The following is a 17,009-nucleotide window of genomic DNA, read 5'->3' as shown; positions in this document are numbered from 1 at the left end:
GCCTGATCCTAAGAGAGGCTGAGAAAGGTAGTTTCTGCTTCTACCTGAGAGTACAGAGACTTAAGTGGAAAGTTTTCTTTTTTAAAAATATATATATTTTTTGAATCGAAGTCTCACTCTGTCATCCCGGCTGGAGTGCAGTGAGGCACACGGCCACTGCAACCTCCGCCTGCTGGGCTCAGGTGATCCTTCCCCCTCAACCTCCCAAATCGCTGGAACTACAGACATGTGCCGCTACGTCTGGCTAATTTTTTGATTTATTGTAGAGATGAGGTGTCGCCAAGTTGCCCAGGCTGGTCTCGAACCTGTGGGTTTAGGCAATCCTCTCACCTCGGCCTCCCAAAATGCTGGGATTATAGGCATGAGCCACCGTGCCCAGTGGAAAGTTTTCTAAGGTGATGGGCAGACCAAAAATATGACAAGCTTCCATTACTGTGGCTAAATAAGTGATACTGGCATCACCGGTGGATTGCAAAACCACACCTTCTGTCATCTTTTTGTAATCATAGTTATTAATGTACCTTTCACATTGAGTACACTAATATAAAATGACCCTGATTTTCTAATTATATTTTTAAAGGAACAGTAACATATATTGACTTAAAATTTGTGAACTAAATACTAATAATATGCATATTTGACCAGTTTTTTTGGAGTTAATCTTTTTTGGCCTAACAATGAAAACATGAGGAAAAGTTTAAAGAGTAGCTCACATGGACAGATTTTGCTAATACTGTGATTAAAATGGTTTAAGTCAAGCTTGATTATAATAGAAATACAAGATAAAAAGAAAATTTCTCTGGCTATTTTATTCCACGAATATATACTGAGCACTTTTTATGTGTCAGATATTGTTCTGGGTGTTGGGGTAAATAAGTATAACAGCTGTAGAGATCATTTTACATTTTTAGAATTATTTACTGCAGTATCCAGACTTTGTAATTTTGGCTTGTAATCAGTCATGCCTCTCATAAACTTGAACTTAATCCCTTTTTCGGTATGCTCTTAAACTTCTAGAACATGGAAACCTAAGAAATGCCAGAGCAATATTCCATCCTACCAACTACCTTATTTCCCAGTGACAATAGTACAAACTTTTAAGAAATATACTTATGTTTTTGTATTCCACTTTATTTCAAAAAGGATTTAAGGCCTGGCTCAATGGCGCAGCCTGTAATCCCAGCACTTTGGGAGGCTGAGGCGAATGCATTGCCTGAGTCCGCGGGTTTGAGACCAGCCTGGACAACATGGCAGAACCTCCACTCTACAATAAATAAAAACTTTAGCTAGGTGTGGTAGCACGCCTGTAGTTCTTGCTACTTGGAAGGCCGAGGCGGTGTTGCCGGAGCCCAGCAGGTCGATGCTGGGGTGGCCGGGAGCGGCCACTGCACTCCTGTCTGGGCGACAGAGCGAGACTCCAACTCAAAAAAAATAAAAAATAAAAAAGAATATTAAGAAAAGAAGGAAGTATGTCACACATAAGTGTATCATTTTGTGTATTTTAATAACACTATAGTTATACTAAATACTTCTATGTCATCATTTTTAGAATATTTTACAATTTTATTTTCATGTTTAGAAACATGTAAGTTTCTTGCCTCAATATATTTATGACTAAACACTCTCTTCTTCGATCCACAGGAACAAAAAGGCACAAACCCCGTAATTTTCCATGACACAGAATATGTACAGATGTTACTTTTGAGAAAATACAAGCTTGCTCCCTATTCTTTGGAAAATGAAAACAATTACCCATGTAAAAGAACAAATGTTGTTTTAGAAAGAAATCGCGAAATCTTCAAATCTTTAATTGGTGATAAATCTATCACTTTTTCCAAACTGAAAAATACTATGCCTACAGCAAGGAGAAAAGATATACAAACCATATCTTTTGAAGCGGGCCACAGAATTGTAGGTGATAATCTAAAGAAAAAAATGAACAAGCAGACATTAGAAAACAAATCTTGGAATACACGCTATAATTTTTCCAGCCTAACAAGAAAATTTATAGATTACCCTGGTAAAACTGTTATTCAAGAAACGAGTGATAAAACTGAAAAATTTGAAAGAAAGTTTTCTACAGTGAAACCAGTGAGCACACACAAACATAGTGCCTCCCCTGTCAAATATTACTCAAAGTCTTTTAAAAATATACATAAATTAAATAATGTAACACCACTAGATAATTTGTTAAGCACATCAAGTGAAAATTAAACGCCTCATACAATGTCACTTATACAGCAGTATTTGGGTAGCAAGAAGTAAATAACCAACTTCCAAAATCACAGAAGAAATTGTTATCCAAATAGTAATAGTAATGTTCTCTTGGATATATAAGAAAGCAAGGTATAGAAATTAGAATTACAGGTCAACAGATGTCTGCTCAAGAACAATTAACATTTTCAGTAAATAACAGGACAAAATAGGGAAGCAATTATCAACCAAAGAAACTCATGTATGACTTTCTATTATCTCAGATTGCTCAATCAGCATTCCTGCAGTCAGGTCTGATTCCCAGTGAAGAACAGCATGGACTGACTCTGGAAACATGCTGTTGGAAGCCAATGACATCAGTAATCTTACTCTATGATTGAATATCAAATAATACAAATGCACCATTAATTAAAAGAATGTGGAGTTAATTGTGTGTCAGTGTTTGAGATAATCATGGGAAAACGTATTACATTAGCAATGCATGCAATTAAAAAGGCTTTGTAAAATTTTGAACTGCTTTTCTTGTTTGTAGATGTTGGAACTTCAATACTACCTACATAACGCTTTTTTCCAAGTATAACTTTAACTTCTTTCTGAATTGCTAAATACTTTTAAAGGATAACTTTTCCTTAATGAGCGAAAAAATTTTAGTAGCAAATTCTATAAGGAATTGAACATTTTGAAGTATATTATTACATTACTATTTTACTATTTCTCATTAACTTCTCATTATCTCACACAGTATAAAGACAGAATTCAACTTAGAAGTCAGTTGCATTTCAAATGTTTATTTGTAATCTGTTTGCTTGGAATTTAGAATGTATTTCAGATAATAGTAATTTGGGAGGTAATAAATTCCAAACCTACTTAACTTAAACATTTATCCATTAGAGTTTATGTGAAAAGAGTAAAAAGCCATAATTTTAATAATTAAGAGAGAAAGCTAAGTAAGAAAAGAATTTTTCAATCTTGACTGCTTCTTACTTGAGAAGAAGCAAGTCGAATTAACAGCACTTAAATTCCGGAAAAGCTTCTTGGGAGTCTTTCAGAACTTTTAAGGGGGTAGAGGTAAACCGGTTTAGGTTTCTGTCTTTCTGCTTCAGACTTGAGTTTTTTTTATTGTGCATTTTTACCACCAGTGCTGCCCCATGGGCCTCTCTTCACAACTAGAGAGAGGTCTGGACTCTCCAAAAGAATGACACAGAGAGAAAATGGAGAAGGCTGGGGGAATATGTACCGGGAGCCTGTGAATGAGACGAGAGATAAAAAGGCTTCGAGATGAGGGGGTGGGCTCAGGTGTGCAGGAAGTAGGGGCGGGGCCTACGAGGTTTCCTTTCTGCTGGGAACAGGCTGGAAGGGGAAGAGCTGCACCGCTGGTGAAGTCACCTTTTCCTTTTCTCTTCGTTCTTTTCTGGTTGCTGTCATTCATTCTGCCGGTTTTCCCTCCGTCAAGACTCATTGCAAAGCAGGCCAGTTCCCCTAACCATCTTGCTAAGTCCAAAGAGCAAACACAAACGTAAGCACTAACAATAAGGATAGCCACAATTAGAAAATATGTCTAATAATAGTACAAGTATGACGGTCGTTTCCCAATACTCAGTGTGGGAGTGATAATTGTGGGCCTTGGAATAGGGCAGGTAGGCGTGAAGTTGGGCAAATACTGTAAACTATCTAAGCCTCAGTTTATTAGATCCCACCTTAAGATGGGGACAACAATAATTGATTACAATATTATTGTTTCAAGACTAAATAAAATAATGCCGAGTACCTTGACACAGGTACTGGCCCACAGTGAACATGGATGGGGTGGCAGGAAGGACCACTAAAGCAAATCTCACCAATTACAAGTCATCAATCTTCCCTTGCTTGCTAAGCCACACTTTTCCTGGAACTCAGCTTCTAGTACCATGGCCCAATTTCACCCAGTCAACAAAAAGCAGTTAACAGCCGGGCTCGGTGGCTCAGCCTGTAATCCCACGGCTTTGGGAGGCTGAGGTGAGTGGATTGCCTGAGCCCACGGGTTCGAGACCCGCCTGGGAAATTGGCAAGACCTCATCTCTACAACAAATCAAAAATTAGCCGGGCGTGGTAGTGCATGCCGGAAGGATCGCCAGAGCCCAGCAGGTCGAGGCTGCGGTGGCCGGCTGCGGTGGTCTGGGCGACAGAGTGAGACTCCAACTCAAAAAAAAAAAGCAGTTAACCATTCACTGCTAGCTGCACAGTAAACAAGGAGCAGTTAACTATTATTAATTATTTCTGTTAACTAACCTTATCTTTTTCAAGGGGGGTCAGAGTCTCACTCTGTCACCCAGACTGGAGCGCCGTGGCACATTCACAGCTACCGCAGCCTCGACCTACTGGACTCAGGTGATCCTTCCGCTTCAGCCTTCCAAGTAATTGGGAATGCAGGCGCACACCATCACACCCAGCTAATTTTTGAATTTACTGTAGAGATGAGGTCTCGCCATGTTGCCTAAGCTGGTCTCAAATCCTTGGGCTCAGACAATCCTCTCGCCTTGGTCTCCCAAAGTGCTAGGATTACAGGTGTGAGCCACTGTGTCCAGCGTAACCTTATCTTAAAGAAAAAAATAGCATCAATCAGCTGCTTCACAAACCTCTGGAAATTTCCTTTTTAGACCACCCCAAAGACAGTTTCCTGGCCCACACTGGACCCCTCTTATAAAAAGCACCTTTCTGGCGCTTGCCTCTTTGCAGAGAGTAGACACTCTCTCTGCTGTTCCGCCCATTATGCCCTTCACAACGTATCTTCCCTTTAATAAATCTACCTTTCTTAAGTCATAACTGTCTTGGTGAATACTTTCACCCCCGTGACTCTGGCCATACCAAACCCAGACTGCCACGAACAGCATTCACTATAGTAAATTAAAAATGTATGGCTTCTGCTAAGCCCACTTGACCCACTGCACTTGATCCAGGAGGAATACCGGACCAAATTAAGATTTTTTTCTAAGCATAACTTTCAAAATATTAAAAAGCACGACTCTCATAGAAATATAAAATGAACATGTCAAAGATTTTATTCAACCCATTAGCTAATGTATAAAGAATAAGATGTGAAAACTACTTTGAGGCCAGGTATGGTGGCTCATGCCTGTAATCCCAGCACTTTGAAAGGCCAAGACAGGACTATGTGAGCCCAGGAGTTCGAGACCAACCTGGGCAATATAGTGAGACCTCACCTCTAGAAGAAAAATTTTTTAAAAATTAGCCTGACATGGTGGTATACACCTGTAGTCCCAGTTATCTGAAAGGCTGAGGCAGAAGGATTGCCTGAGCCTAGGAGGTTGAGTGTGCAGTGAACCGTGATCGGGTCACTGTACTCCAATCTGGGTGACAGAGTGAGATCCCGACTCAAAAAATAAAAATAAATAAACTAAAAATTAAATAAAGTAGACAGATATTAGATAGTCAAGGCAGTCAAAAGAATACTAAATTGAAAACTTGACAGTTATATTTTCTATGGGAGGAAAATCGATGGTATTGCTACAGATAACATTTCATTTACATCGCTATGAACACGAATAATTTTGCATTACTGTTTGTTTTCTACAAGTCAGCCTCAACTAGCTAGAAAGCCACTCAAAGGTGCACACCCCTATAGACTTAAATAATCCACGAAGTCTACAGACAATTCTCAGCACTCCATTGAAAGGATATTCAATAATCACCTCTCTTATTTCTAAGTACTAGATAATTTTTCTGAACATTTCTCTTCTGCCTGGAAGTCATTCAAGTATTTTAAGATGCCAGAAGCATCTCATTTTTCTCCAGGAGTCAGGTGCCCAGGACTGGATCCAGGTGTGGTAAGAGCAGGAAGATATTTTATTTCAGTACTCAAAGGGAGAATTAAACCAGTCATTATGAAAGTTGTGGGGCTAATATTAAATATAAATCCTATTTACCGCCTATTTCACTCTAAAGAAAACTCTCCTTGTGAATGTTCTCTGCCCAGAAAAAGGGTAGGATAACAAGAAGCAAAGAACTGGTTTGATATGAGGTGTACAATAGTAGATTCCAAAGTGGCATTTAATTTGTTAACATGCCTGCAAGAGACAATACTTCATTTGATCCAAATACTATCCTTTTGTGTGAACAATAAGTCCAGAATCAAAATATGATCTTTCTATTTCAGATGTGAACCACACAGTTTGAATGGCTGTAATTGGTAATTAATGCCTCCGGAGACAATTCCATTTCATTCTTTTGCCTAAGTTTTAAAAAATATTTTTTTGTCTACTTAGCAAAAATAGTAAGATCCTTAATATCTTGTCCTTTTCATCATTTTTGTTTTGTTTTGTTTTGTTTTTGAGAGACAAGGTCTCACTCTATCACCCAGGCTGGAGTGCAGTGGCACAATCCTAGCTCACTGCAGCCTCCAACTCTGGGCTACGCACTCCTGCAACACCCTTCCAAGCAGTTTGGACTACAGGTGGCCACCACGTCAGGCTAGTTTTTTAGCTTTTGTAGAGATAAGTGAGACTATGTTGCCCAGGCTGGTCTTAACTTCTGGCCTCAAGAGATCTTTCCACCTCAGTCACCCAAAGTGCTGGGATTCCAAGCATGAGCCACCTTACTGGACTCTTTTCATCTTTTCGTTCACTGTTTTGCTGAGGACTTCAGAGGTAAAAACAGTCTTGAAAATCTAGACTAGAATTGTCTGATAGAAAGTTCTCTGATGACAGAAATGCTCTGTTATCTGTGTTATTCAATATTTTAGCTGCTAGCCACACGTGGCTATTAAACACTTAAAATTTTTCTCGGGCAGGTTTTCTCAAACTCAGCATTATTGAAATTTTGGATGAGTTGGATACTTGTTTGTGGCTAAAGCTGATCTACCATGTTGCGTAGGTTCCTGTTGGATCATCCTGTTTAGCTTCATCCTCATTCTCCCAGCCCTCAGCAGTCTTCTTACTTAACTTCTCTCTTCCCTCAAGCATTCCATGATGGCTGTTTCAAACTCTCCTACTCTGCCCAAACTCTTGACCTTGCCCTGCCCACCAGCTCCAAGAATAAGACCAAAGCAGAACCAATTGCCACTGTTGTATGAAATTACTCCTTCTGGTAACTCTGAAGTTTTCTTAAAAATTTTAGTTCCCATGGGGGTGACAGAGAATAGTGGTCAACTCCAAATTTCTCCATGCTGTGAGAAACTCAAGGTGGAGTTACCTGCCTCCTTGGATCTAAGGGGGTACAGTTCAGTATGGTGGGGTACAGGGGCCGGGTTCCACACAAGCTCTCTTTAGAACTCATGACTTATGGACAAGACCCACAACCTCTCCAGGCTCAGATTCCCCATCTGAATAACAGGGAAGACTTTCAGTGATATTTTTCTGTGAGTTTAGATGATCCTACCAGGTCTAGACCTTTAATGCTTTACCTCATTCTTCTTCTGTAATTACTGCTCAATTTTTAACCAAAAATGTTTGTCATGTGCTTACTGGGTGCCATCACTGGGCTAGCTCCTGGACATATAACAGTGGCTGGAAAGACTTGCCTTTTCCCTAATGTAGCTTCATAGAGAGGGTGACTACATGTCCAGTGCTCCATCCTGGGAAAGCTTAACTCTAAGAGAGCAATCAGTAAGAGCAAAAGGTTGTGTTGCTCTATTTCTAGGCTAACCCACAGGGTACCTAAAGTATGAGACTGGGGCCTGCCCTCCACTCATGATTCCTTCCACACAGCTATGTTGACTGGTTAGTAGAACCAGAGATTATATCCAAGTGATTCAACCATGAGCACAGGGTAGGCACCAGCCTATCAGAACAAACTTATGGCTGAAGCAGGATATGACTCTCGGCTTACTCTTTTAGTTCCTGAGGGCGTCTAGGAAGTTCAAGATTAGGCGAGAAGGTGACGATGGCAGTAGGTCAAGTCTTGGAAGACCTGGGGAAGTTATAGAACTATTTCAATATTCTAACTACAGGGTAGCCATATACTGACATGTTGCTGTTGAATATCAACTCTAAGTAGAATTGATGAGCCAATATAGACACACAGCCATGTGATTTATCAACAAGACTTGCCTTTCCAGAGCCACCAGAAGAAGACTTCGGTGCCTTCAACCTTTCTTACATGTGTGTGTAAACCTTTCATCTTAACTATAGGCTCCTCTTTTGGCACTATCCAAATTTCTATATAGGACTTACCTCTTCTGGGCCATATCATGTTTCTTCCTACTTCTGAGTTCAAAGCAGGCTCACTCAACGCCTCCTTATAATGACATGTTACCTTTTTTTAACTTTTAATTTTTTTGTTTTGAAGATGTGGGGTACAATTCAGGGTTAGGTAAACAAATCTTCATGATGCAAGCACTCTTGTCGATGAGTGTGCCCCCCTTCCCCAGGCAGACTCCCACTACTGCCAATCCCGCTTCCCCGTTCCCCTCCCGGCAGTTTCCCACTACTGCCAGTCCTTTTCTTACAATATTAAGATAATTGTTCAAGGTCCACTTATAAGTGAGAACATGACATGTTATCTTAATAGGTAAAGTGGCGGAGAGTCCTAGATTACCTCATTTGTTCCAATGCACCGTTCTTCCTTGGAACTAAGTCTAATGATAATTATTTTCTGCCAACGGTAGTGAAATCATATTATGCTTCTATAATCCAAACTATACAAAATATTATTCCACTTGCCTTCCCCCTCCTTCTCTTCTTTTCTGCCTTCTTCCTCTCTTGTGCTAGTTGTTCATTTATTCATTCAACATATACGTGTTGTATCGTTGCTTTGTGTGAGGCACTGTTCTCGGTACCGAGGATACAGCTATGAGCAAAAGCAAAGTCCTTCAACTCTTAGGGACATGGACCAAAAACTGATGAGGCTTAAGTTCAGAACTCTTTACTTGCATGAGCTTTGTCTTAGGCCTCAAGGGGGCCCTACCAATATGCTCACCTGGTTTATATAGTTTTTTTTAAATTATGTAAGATCTGCAGAAGGTATTTTAATTGAAATTGATTAAAAATACTGTCTCTTTCCTCTCCGATTTTTCCTCCATTATACTTCCCTTCATATCAGACAATATTTGAGCAGCAGGAAATATTTTGGGAATCCTTCTAAGGAGATGTTGAGTTAGGAATATACCTAATCTGGGTCTAGTAAGATGTGCATAGGTGGTACATAGTCACTTCTGTGTAGAGTTATTTAGTTGTTCTAAAGTAGAAATGACTTCCAAGAATACTACCACTGCCTATTGTGTTACTGTATTAACTGTGTAACACATGGTATAGGCTCAGAGGACATACCATGAAACAAAATTATCTCACAGTGCCTGATTCCAAAAGTTTGTGGCGAGAGGAAGGGTAAGATATGAGTCAAAAGCTAGCTGTGAAACATTCTTCCAATCATCAGACAAACATAATCATTAGCAGAGAATTTGAGTTTCATTGATACTTAATCAAAACAAGTTCTCGCTCAATAATTCATACAGATATAAATGCACTATACATTATAATGTATAATGAGAGTTGTATAAAGGAAAATTCATTAGAATTCCTGTATTTGTAGGGCACAGATTTCTAGCAGTACTTCAGTAGATTTGTCTAGTGTGAAGATGCATGTTTTTAAAATCTCATTTATTAATAATAACAAACTGGTCAAGTATTAGAAGACTGAATTATTTTTCTGTTATCTCTGTCAGAAATACTTTACAAAGTTACTATCACATACAATAGGGATTAAGGAATGAATGGAAACAGTGAATAAGACTCAAGAAATACAAGATGAAACAATGAAGAACTTGTAACAGAGATTTTGGCTATAAAATTTCATCCAGGAAATAAATAACTAGATGACAAGCATGGAAAGCAAAATTAATCAAGCAGAAGAGAGAATCTCAGAACTTGAAGCCCAAAACATGGAATTAACCCAATCTGTAAAATAATAGAAAGAAAACTCATAAAGAAAGAACAAAACTTACAAGAGATGTGAACTTGTATCAAGAGGTTGAAGCTATATCTGATTGGTATTCCAGAAGAAGAAAGGGAAATGGAGAACACCTTGGAGCAGGTATTCTAAGAGGTTATCCAAGAAAACTTTCGCCATCTCATAAGAGATGTGACAACCCAAACACAAGAGCTACAGGAACCCCCACAAAACATCAAATGAGAAGACCAACCCCTAGACACATAGTAATTTGCCTATACAAAGTAGATTCAAAAGAAAAAATCTGAAAGGCAACAAGAGAGAAAGGTCAAACTACCTACCAGGGAAAATCAATCAGAATAGCAGCAGATTTATCAATAGAAGCACTACAAGCTAGAAGGGACTGGAGTCCAATATTCAAAGTCCTCAAAGATAAACAATTTCAACCAAGAATTTCCTACCCAGCCAAGATCAGCTTCATCAGTGCTGTAGAATTAAAATCCTTGCCAGGCATCCAATTTCTAAGAGATTATGCAGCTTCCAGACCAGCTCTACAGGAGATGCTTAAAAAGGTATTAAGCACAGAAGAAAAAAAAAGAATGACCACACACTTCTCAAGAGAACAGCAGAACACAGAACCAACAGAGAATATATCACAACCGCAAACTTGAAAATACACACATACATCGATCCAAGAGCTAAAAGAAAACAAAGAAAAGCTTTATAAGAACCTCATGACAGGGATACACAATCACATTTCAATAATGAGCCTGTATGTGAATGGACTAAATGCACCACTGAAAAGACACAGAATGAAAATGGATTTAAAAACAATGACCCAATAATTTGTTGCATCCAGAAAACCCATCTCACCACAAGGGATGCACACAGACTAAAAGTTAAAGGACAGAAAACGGGTTCCCAGGTGAATAGATCACAAAAGAAGGCAGGAGTTGTGATCTTAATATCAGACAAAACAACCTATAAGCTATCAAAAAATTTAAAAGATATGGAAGGACACTAAGTAATGATAAAAGCTTCAATCGATCAACAAGAAATATCCATCATACATATATATGCACCCAACACAGAAGACCCAGTGTTTATAAAGCAACTACTAAGTAAACTAAAAAAAGATATTGACTCTAACACTATTATAGCTGGGGACTTAAATACCCCACTAACAACCCTAGATAGATCATCAAGGCAAAAAAATCAACAAAGAGTTCTGGAATCTCAACTTGACGCTCGACCAAATGGACTTTATAGATACCTACACAACACTCCACCAAATAACCACAGAATATACATTCTGCTCATCACCACATGGAACATTCTCCAAGATTGATCACATTATTGGCCATAAATCAAGCATAAACAAATTTCATAAGATCAAAATACTACCATACACCATCTCAGACCACAGTGGAAGAAAAAATAAATATCAACACCAACAAAATTCCCCAAAATCCACAAAGACATGGACACTAAACAGCATGATGCTGAACAACTACTGGATCAACACAGAAATCAAAACAGAAATTAATAGATTTCTGGAAACAAATGAAAATGAAGAAATATCTTACCAAAACCTCTGGGATGCCACAAAAACAGTTCTAAGAGGGGAATTTATATCTCTATGAACACACATCAAGAAAATGGAAAAATGACAAGTTAACAGCCTAAAAAATCACCTAAGGAAGCTGGAAAGATAACACCATCAAAACCCTAGCTTTAGCAGAAGAATTCAGATCACCAAAGCAAAAGCCCAAACACAGGGCATAGAAGACAAAAATATCATAGAAAAAAAAATCAACAAAACAAAAAACTGATTCTTTGAAAGAATAAGCAAAATTGATGAATCCCTAGCTAGAATGACCAAAAAAAAGAGAGAGAGAGAGATAGAAAAAGTCCAAATAAACACCATCAGAAATACAAAAGGTCAAATCACAACTGATCCCCCCAAAATACAAAAGATTACCAGAGACTACTATGCACACCTGTATGGAAACAAGCTTACCAGCCTAAATGAAACGGAGGACTTTCTGACATCATGCCGCCTCCCAAGGTTGAAACAAGAAGACATTGAGACACTAAATAGACCAATAACAACCCAGGAAACTGACTCCATCATGAGAAAGCTACACACACACAAAAAGCCCTGGACCAGACAGCTTTCCCGTGGAATTCTACACAGTGTACAAGGAGGAGCTGATACCAATCCTATCAAAAGTATTCCAGGCAATTGAGAAAGATGGAATTCTCCTCAAATTCTTTTACGGAGCTAACATCACATTGACCCAAACTGGGTAAAGATTCAACAAAAAAAGAGAACTACAGGCCAATATCACTAAGGAACACAGCTGCAAACATTCTCCACAAGATCCTAGCAAATCAGATGCAACAACACATCTCAAAAATTATCCACCTAGTGCAACCTCTTTGGAAAACAGTGTGGCAATTTCTAAAAGAACTAGACATTGACCTTCCAATGACCCAGCAATCCCTCTACTGGGAAGATACCTAGAGGAACTAAAATCATTTTACACAAAAGATAACTGCACACACGTGTTTATTACAGTACTATTCACAAAACAAAGTTAGAATTTTGCTGCTAATGAGAAAAGCTACTGCTACTTGTCATGTACAATGGAACCTACCTGAGACTATCAGTGAATTTCTCTGTACAAACTTGAAGGCCAGAAGGAGGTCGTGTGATATATTCAGAGTACTGAAAGAAAAAACTCTCATCCAAGAATATTACATCTGACAAAACTAGCCTTCGAAAATTAAAGGAAGCTTGGTATGTTGGCCTGTGCCTATAGTTCCAAGCCTAAGGTGGAAGGATTGCTTGAGCCCAGGAGTTCCAGGGTGCAGTGTGCTGCGATCACAACTATCACTCAAGCTTGAGTGATAGCTCTGTCTCTTAAAAAAAAATTAAGGAGAAATAGGGAATTTCCCAGGTAGACAGGAGCTGAGGTAGACGTGCTTTGCAAAAAGCAGAATCACTAGATCTGCTTTACAAAAAGTGTTAAAGTGAATACTTTAAGCTGAAATGAAGGACCCTAAACAGCAGCATGAAAATATATGAAAGTATAAGACTCACTGGTAAAGGTAAATATATATACAAATATAGAATACTGCAATACTATAATGACGGTACATAAAACACTTGATTTTGGTATAGAAGTTAACAGATAAAAGTATAAAAGTAACTATGACTATAAAATATTTCATGGATATGTGATAGAAAAAGCTGCAATTTGTGACATTAATAATAAAAAGTGGGAGGAGTAAAAGAGGAGTGTTTGTTTGCAATTGAAGTCAAGTTTAAGCAGCCTAAAACCGATTGCTATAAGATGTTTTATGTACACTCCATTGTAGTCACAAAGAAAATACCTAGAGAAAACAGAAGAAAATGGGAAAGGAATCACAGCATGTCACAACAACAAAAATTCATGAAACATAAAGAAAGACAGCAGTAGAAGGAAAGAGGGACAAGACAAAAAAGGTACAGGACAGGCAGAAGATCATTAACAAAATAGCAATACTAGAGGTTCTTTAATATCAGTAATTACTTTGTAAGTTAACTTTTAATGTAAGTAAAAAGGCATAGAATGGTGCTGAATAAATTTAAAACATAAGACCCAACTATGTGCTACCTGCAAGGGACTCACTTTAGATTTAAGTACACACATAAACTGAAAGTAAAAAGATGAAAAAAGATATTTCATAAAAATGGTAGCCAAAAATGAGCAGGGGCGACCACACTTATTTTGGAAAAGAGACACTACATTTTCTAATTATCACAGGCGATAAAGAATATTATATAATAATACAAAGGGTCATTTCATCAGGAAGATATAAAAATTAAATATGTACCAAACAGGCCAGGCACAGTGGCTCAAGCCTGTAAATCCAGCATTTTGGGAGGCCGAGGTGAGAGGATTGCCTGCGCCTGAGGGTTCGAGACCTGCCTGAGCAACTTGGAGAGACCTCGTCTCTACAATAAATCAAAAAATTAGCCGGGCATGGTAGTGCATGCCTGTAGTTCCGGGGACTTGGAAGGCTGAGGTGGAAGGATCGCCAGAGCCCAGTAGGTCGACACTGGGGTAGCCATGAACATGCTACTGCACTGCAACCTGGGTGACACAGTGAGACTCCAACTCAAAAATAAAAATAAAAATAAACAAATATGCACCAAACATCAGAGCATCCAAATATATGAATCAAACAATGATAAGACTGAAGGGAGAAATAGCAACACAACAATAGTAGAATATTTCAATACCTTACTTTAACAGATGGAACATCCAGACGAAAGATCAATAAGGAAACAGGACTCAAACAATACTACACACCACATGGACCTAACAGAACATACACATGTACAGATCATTTTGCTGAAAAACAGAAGAATACACATTCTTCTCAAGTACATATGGAACATTCTCCAATATAGATCACATGTTAGATCAAAAAGCAAGTCTAGGCAAATTTAAGAAAATTAAAATCATGCCAAGTATTTTTCTAACCAAAATGGAATGAAATCAGAAATCAACAGAAGAGAGAAAAGTAGAAAATCTACAAATATGTAAAATTAGATAATACACTTTTGAACAACCAATGGATCAAAGAAGAACTCAAAGGGGAAATTAGAAAATATCTTGAGACAAATGAAAATAAAAATACAACATACCAAATGCATAAGATGCAGAAATAGGTAGGAAGAAGTTTGCAATGGTAAATACCTACATTCATTCTTTTATTTATTTTTAATTTTTTTTGAGACAAGGTCTTGCTCTGTCACCCAGGCTAGAGTGCAGAGGTGCAATCATAGCTCACTGTAAAGTTGAACTCCTAGGCTCAAGTAATCTCCTCTTCAGCCTCCCAAATCCCTACATTAAAAAACAGAAAGCTCTAATAAGTATTACACCTCAAGGAAGAACAAACTCAGACTAAAGTTCGCAGAAGGAAGGAAGTAAAAGTTAGAGCAAAAATAAGTGAAATAGAGAATAGGAAAATGAAAGAAAAAATATCAGTGAAACTGAATTTTTTTTAAAAAGATTAACAAAGTTGACAACCTTTTAGCTAGACTAAGAAAAAAGCGAGAACTCAAATAAATAAAGTCAGAAATGAAGGAGGAGACATTACAACTGATGCCACAGAAATATCAATGCTCATAAAAGACCACTATGAGCCATTATATGCCCACAAATTGGGTAACCTAGAGAAAATGTATAAATTTCTAGAAACGTACAAACTGCAAGTACTGAATCTAAAGCCAGATGGCTTTAATGGAGAATGCTACCAAACATTTAAAGAAGAATTAACACATGTATTTCTAAAACTCTTCCAAAAAATTGAATTGGAGTTAAAACTTCCAAACTCATTTTATGAGGCCACCATTACCCAGATACCAAAGTCAGACAAGGACATTACAAGAAAAGAAAAATACAGATCACTATCTCTGATAAATATAGATGCAAAAGTCCCCAACAAAATACTAGCAAACTGGGCCAGGTGTGATGGTTCATGCCTGTAATCCCAGCATTTTGTGAGGTTGAAGTAAAGGGATTGCTTGAGCCTGTGTGTTCAAGACCAGCCTGGGCAACATAGCAAGACCTTGTCTCTAAAAAATTGAATTAAATTAAATAAAAATGAAAAAATTAGCTGGACATAGTGGCATGCACCTGTAGTCCCAGCTACTTGGGAGGCTGAGACAGAAGAATTGCCTGAATCCAGGAATTCAAGGCTGCAGTGAGCCATGATCATGCCACTGCACTCTAGCCTGGTCAACAGATTGAGGCCTTGACTCTAATAATAATAATAATAATAATAATGATAATCATGATAATAATAATAATAGGAAAGTGAATTCAGCAGTGTGATAAAGGATCATACATCATGAACTAGTGGGATTTATCCTATAAGTGAGTGGGATTTATCCCTAGGATGTAGGGATGGTTCAACATATGAGAATCAACCAATGCCATGCAACATATTAGCAGAACAAAACACTAGAATTCCATTATTGTCTCAATAGATGCAGAAAAAGTACTCAACAAAATGTAATATCCTTTCATGAGAAAAACACTCAACAAACTAAGAATAGAAGGAAATTACCTCAAAATAATAAAATCCATAAATGAAAAGCCAGACCTAACATCAAATTCAATTGTGAAAAGCACCAAGCTTTTCTTCTAAGATCAGGAACAAAATGAGGATGTCCACTCTCAACAATGAAGTCCTGCAAGTCCTAGCAAGAGCAACTAGGCAAGAAAAACAAATAAAAGGCATCAAAACCAAGAAGAAAGAAGCAAAATTATCTGTTTGCAGATGACATAATCTTATATGTAAAAAAAAATACAATTTCACAAAAAAGCCTGTTAGAACTATTAAACAAATTAGCAAAGTTTCATGACACAAAAGTGAACATACAAAAATTAAGTTATGTTTCTGTATACAACATTCTGTACAATGAACAATTGAAATAGATTGTTAGAAAATTTGTTTAAATCCCACTCATATTAACATCAAAAACTTAACCAAGGAGATAAAAGACTTGTACAGTGAAAACTAAAAAACTTGACTGAAGAGAAATGAAAGACACAAATAAATGAAAAACATCTTGTGTGCATGGATTAGAAGATTTAATATTATGAAAATGTCCTTTCCTTTAATGCAATCTACAGGTTCAATGCAATCCTTATGAAAATGTCAATGTCATTTTCCCCCAGAAATTGAAAAAACAATCATAAAATTCACATGGAGCCACAAAGGATCCTGAATAGCTGAACAATCTTGAGAGAGAAGAACAAAGCTGAAGGCTTCATACTTCTATACTCCAAAACATAAAACTATAGTAATCAAAACAATATGATACTGGCATTAATACAGGCATACAGACCAGG

The 17,009-nt window shown here is 37.8% G+C and overlaps 1 protein-coding gene across 1 annotated transcript in view; it reads left to right on the top strand.

The window, feature by feature from the left end:
* The window catches only part of CUNH1orf141 (chromosome unknown C1orf141 homolog), a 41,785-nt gene extending 39,571 nt beyond the window's left edge, over window positions 1–2,214 (top strand). The window contains exon 6 of the mRNA XM_008065023.1: window positions 1,642–2,214. Within this exon, the coding sequence (XP_008063214.1) occupies window positions 1,642–2,214 (573 nt within the window). The remainder of the gene's footprint in view (window positions 1–1,641) is intronic.
* Window positions 2,215–17,009: the final 14,795 nt, after the last annotated feature.

Source organism: Carlito syrichta, unplaced genomic scaffold (genome assembly GCF_000164805.1).
Source record: "Carlito syrichta isolate Samal-C Ts95f unplaced genomic scaffold, Tarsius_syrichta-2.0.1 Scaffold308134, whole genome shotgun sequence".
Taxonomy (NCBI): Eukaryota; Metazoa; Chordata; class Mammalia; order Primates; family Tarsiidae; genus Carlito; species Carlito syrichta.
The sequence above is the reverse complement of the archived record's forward strand: the minus strand, read 5'-3'. Positions and strand labels throughout refer to the sequence as shown.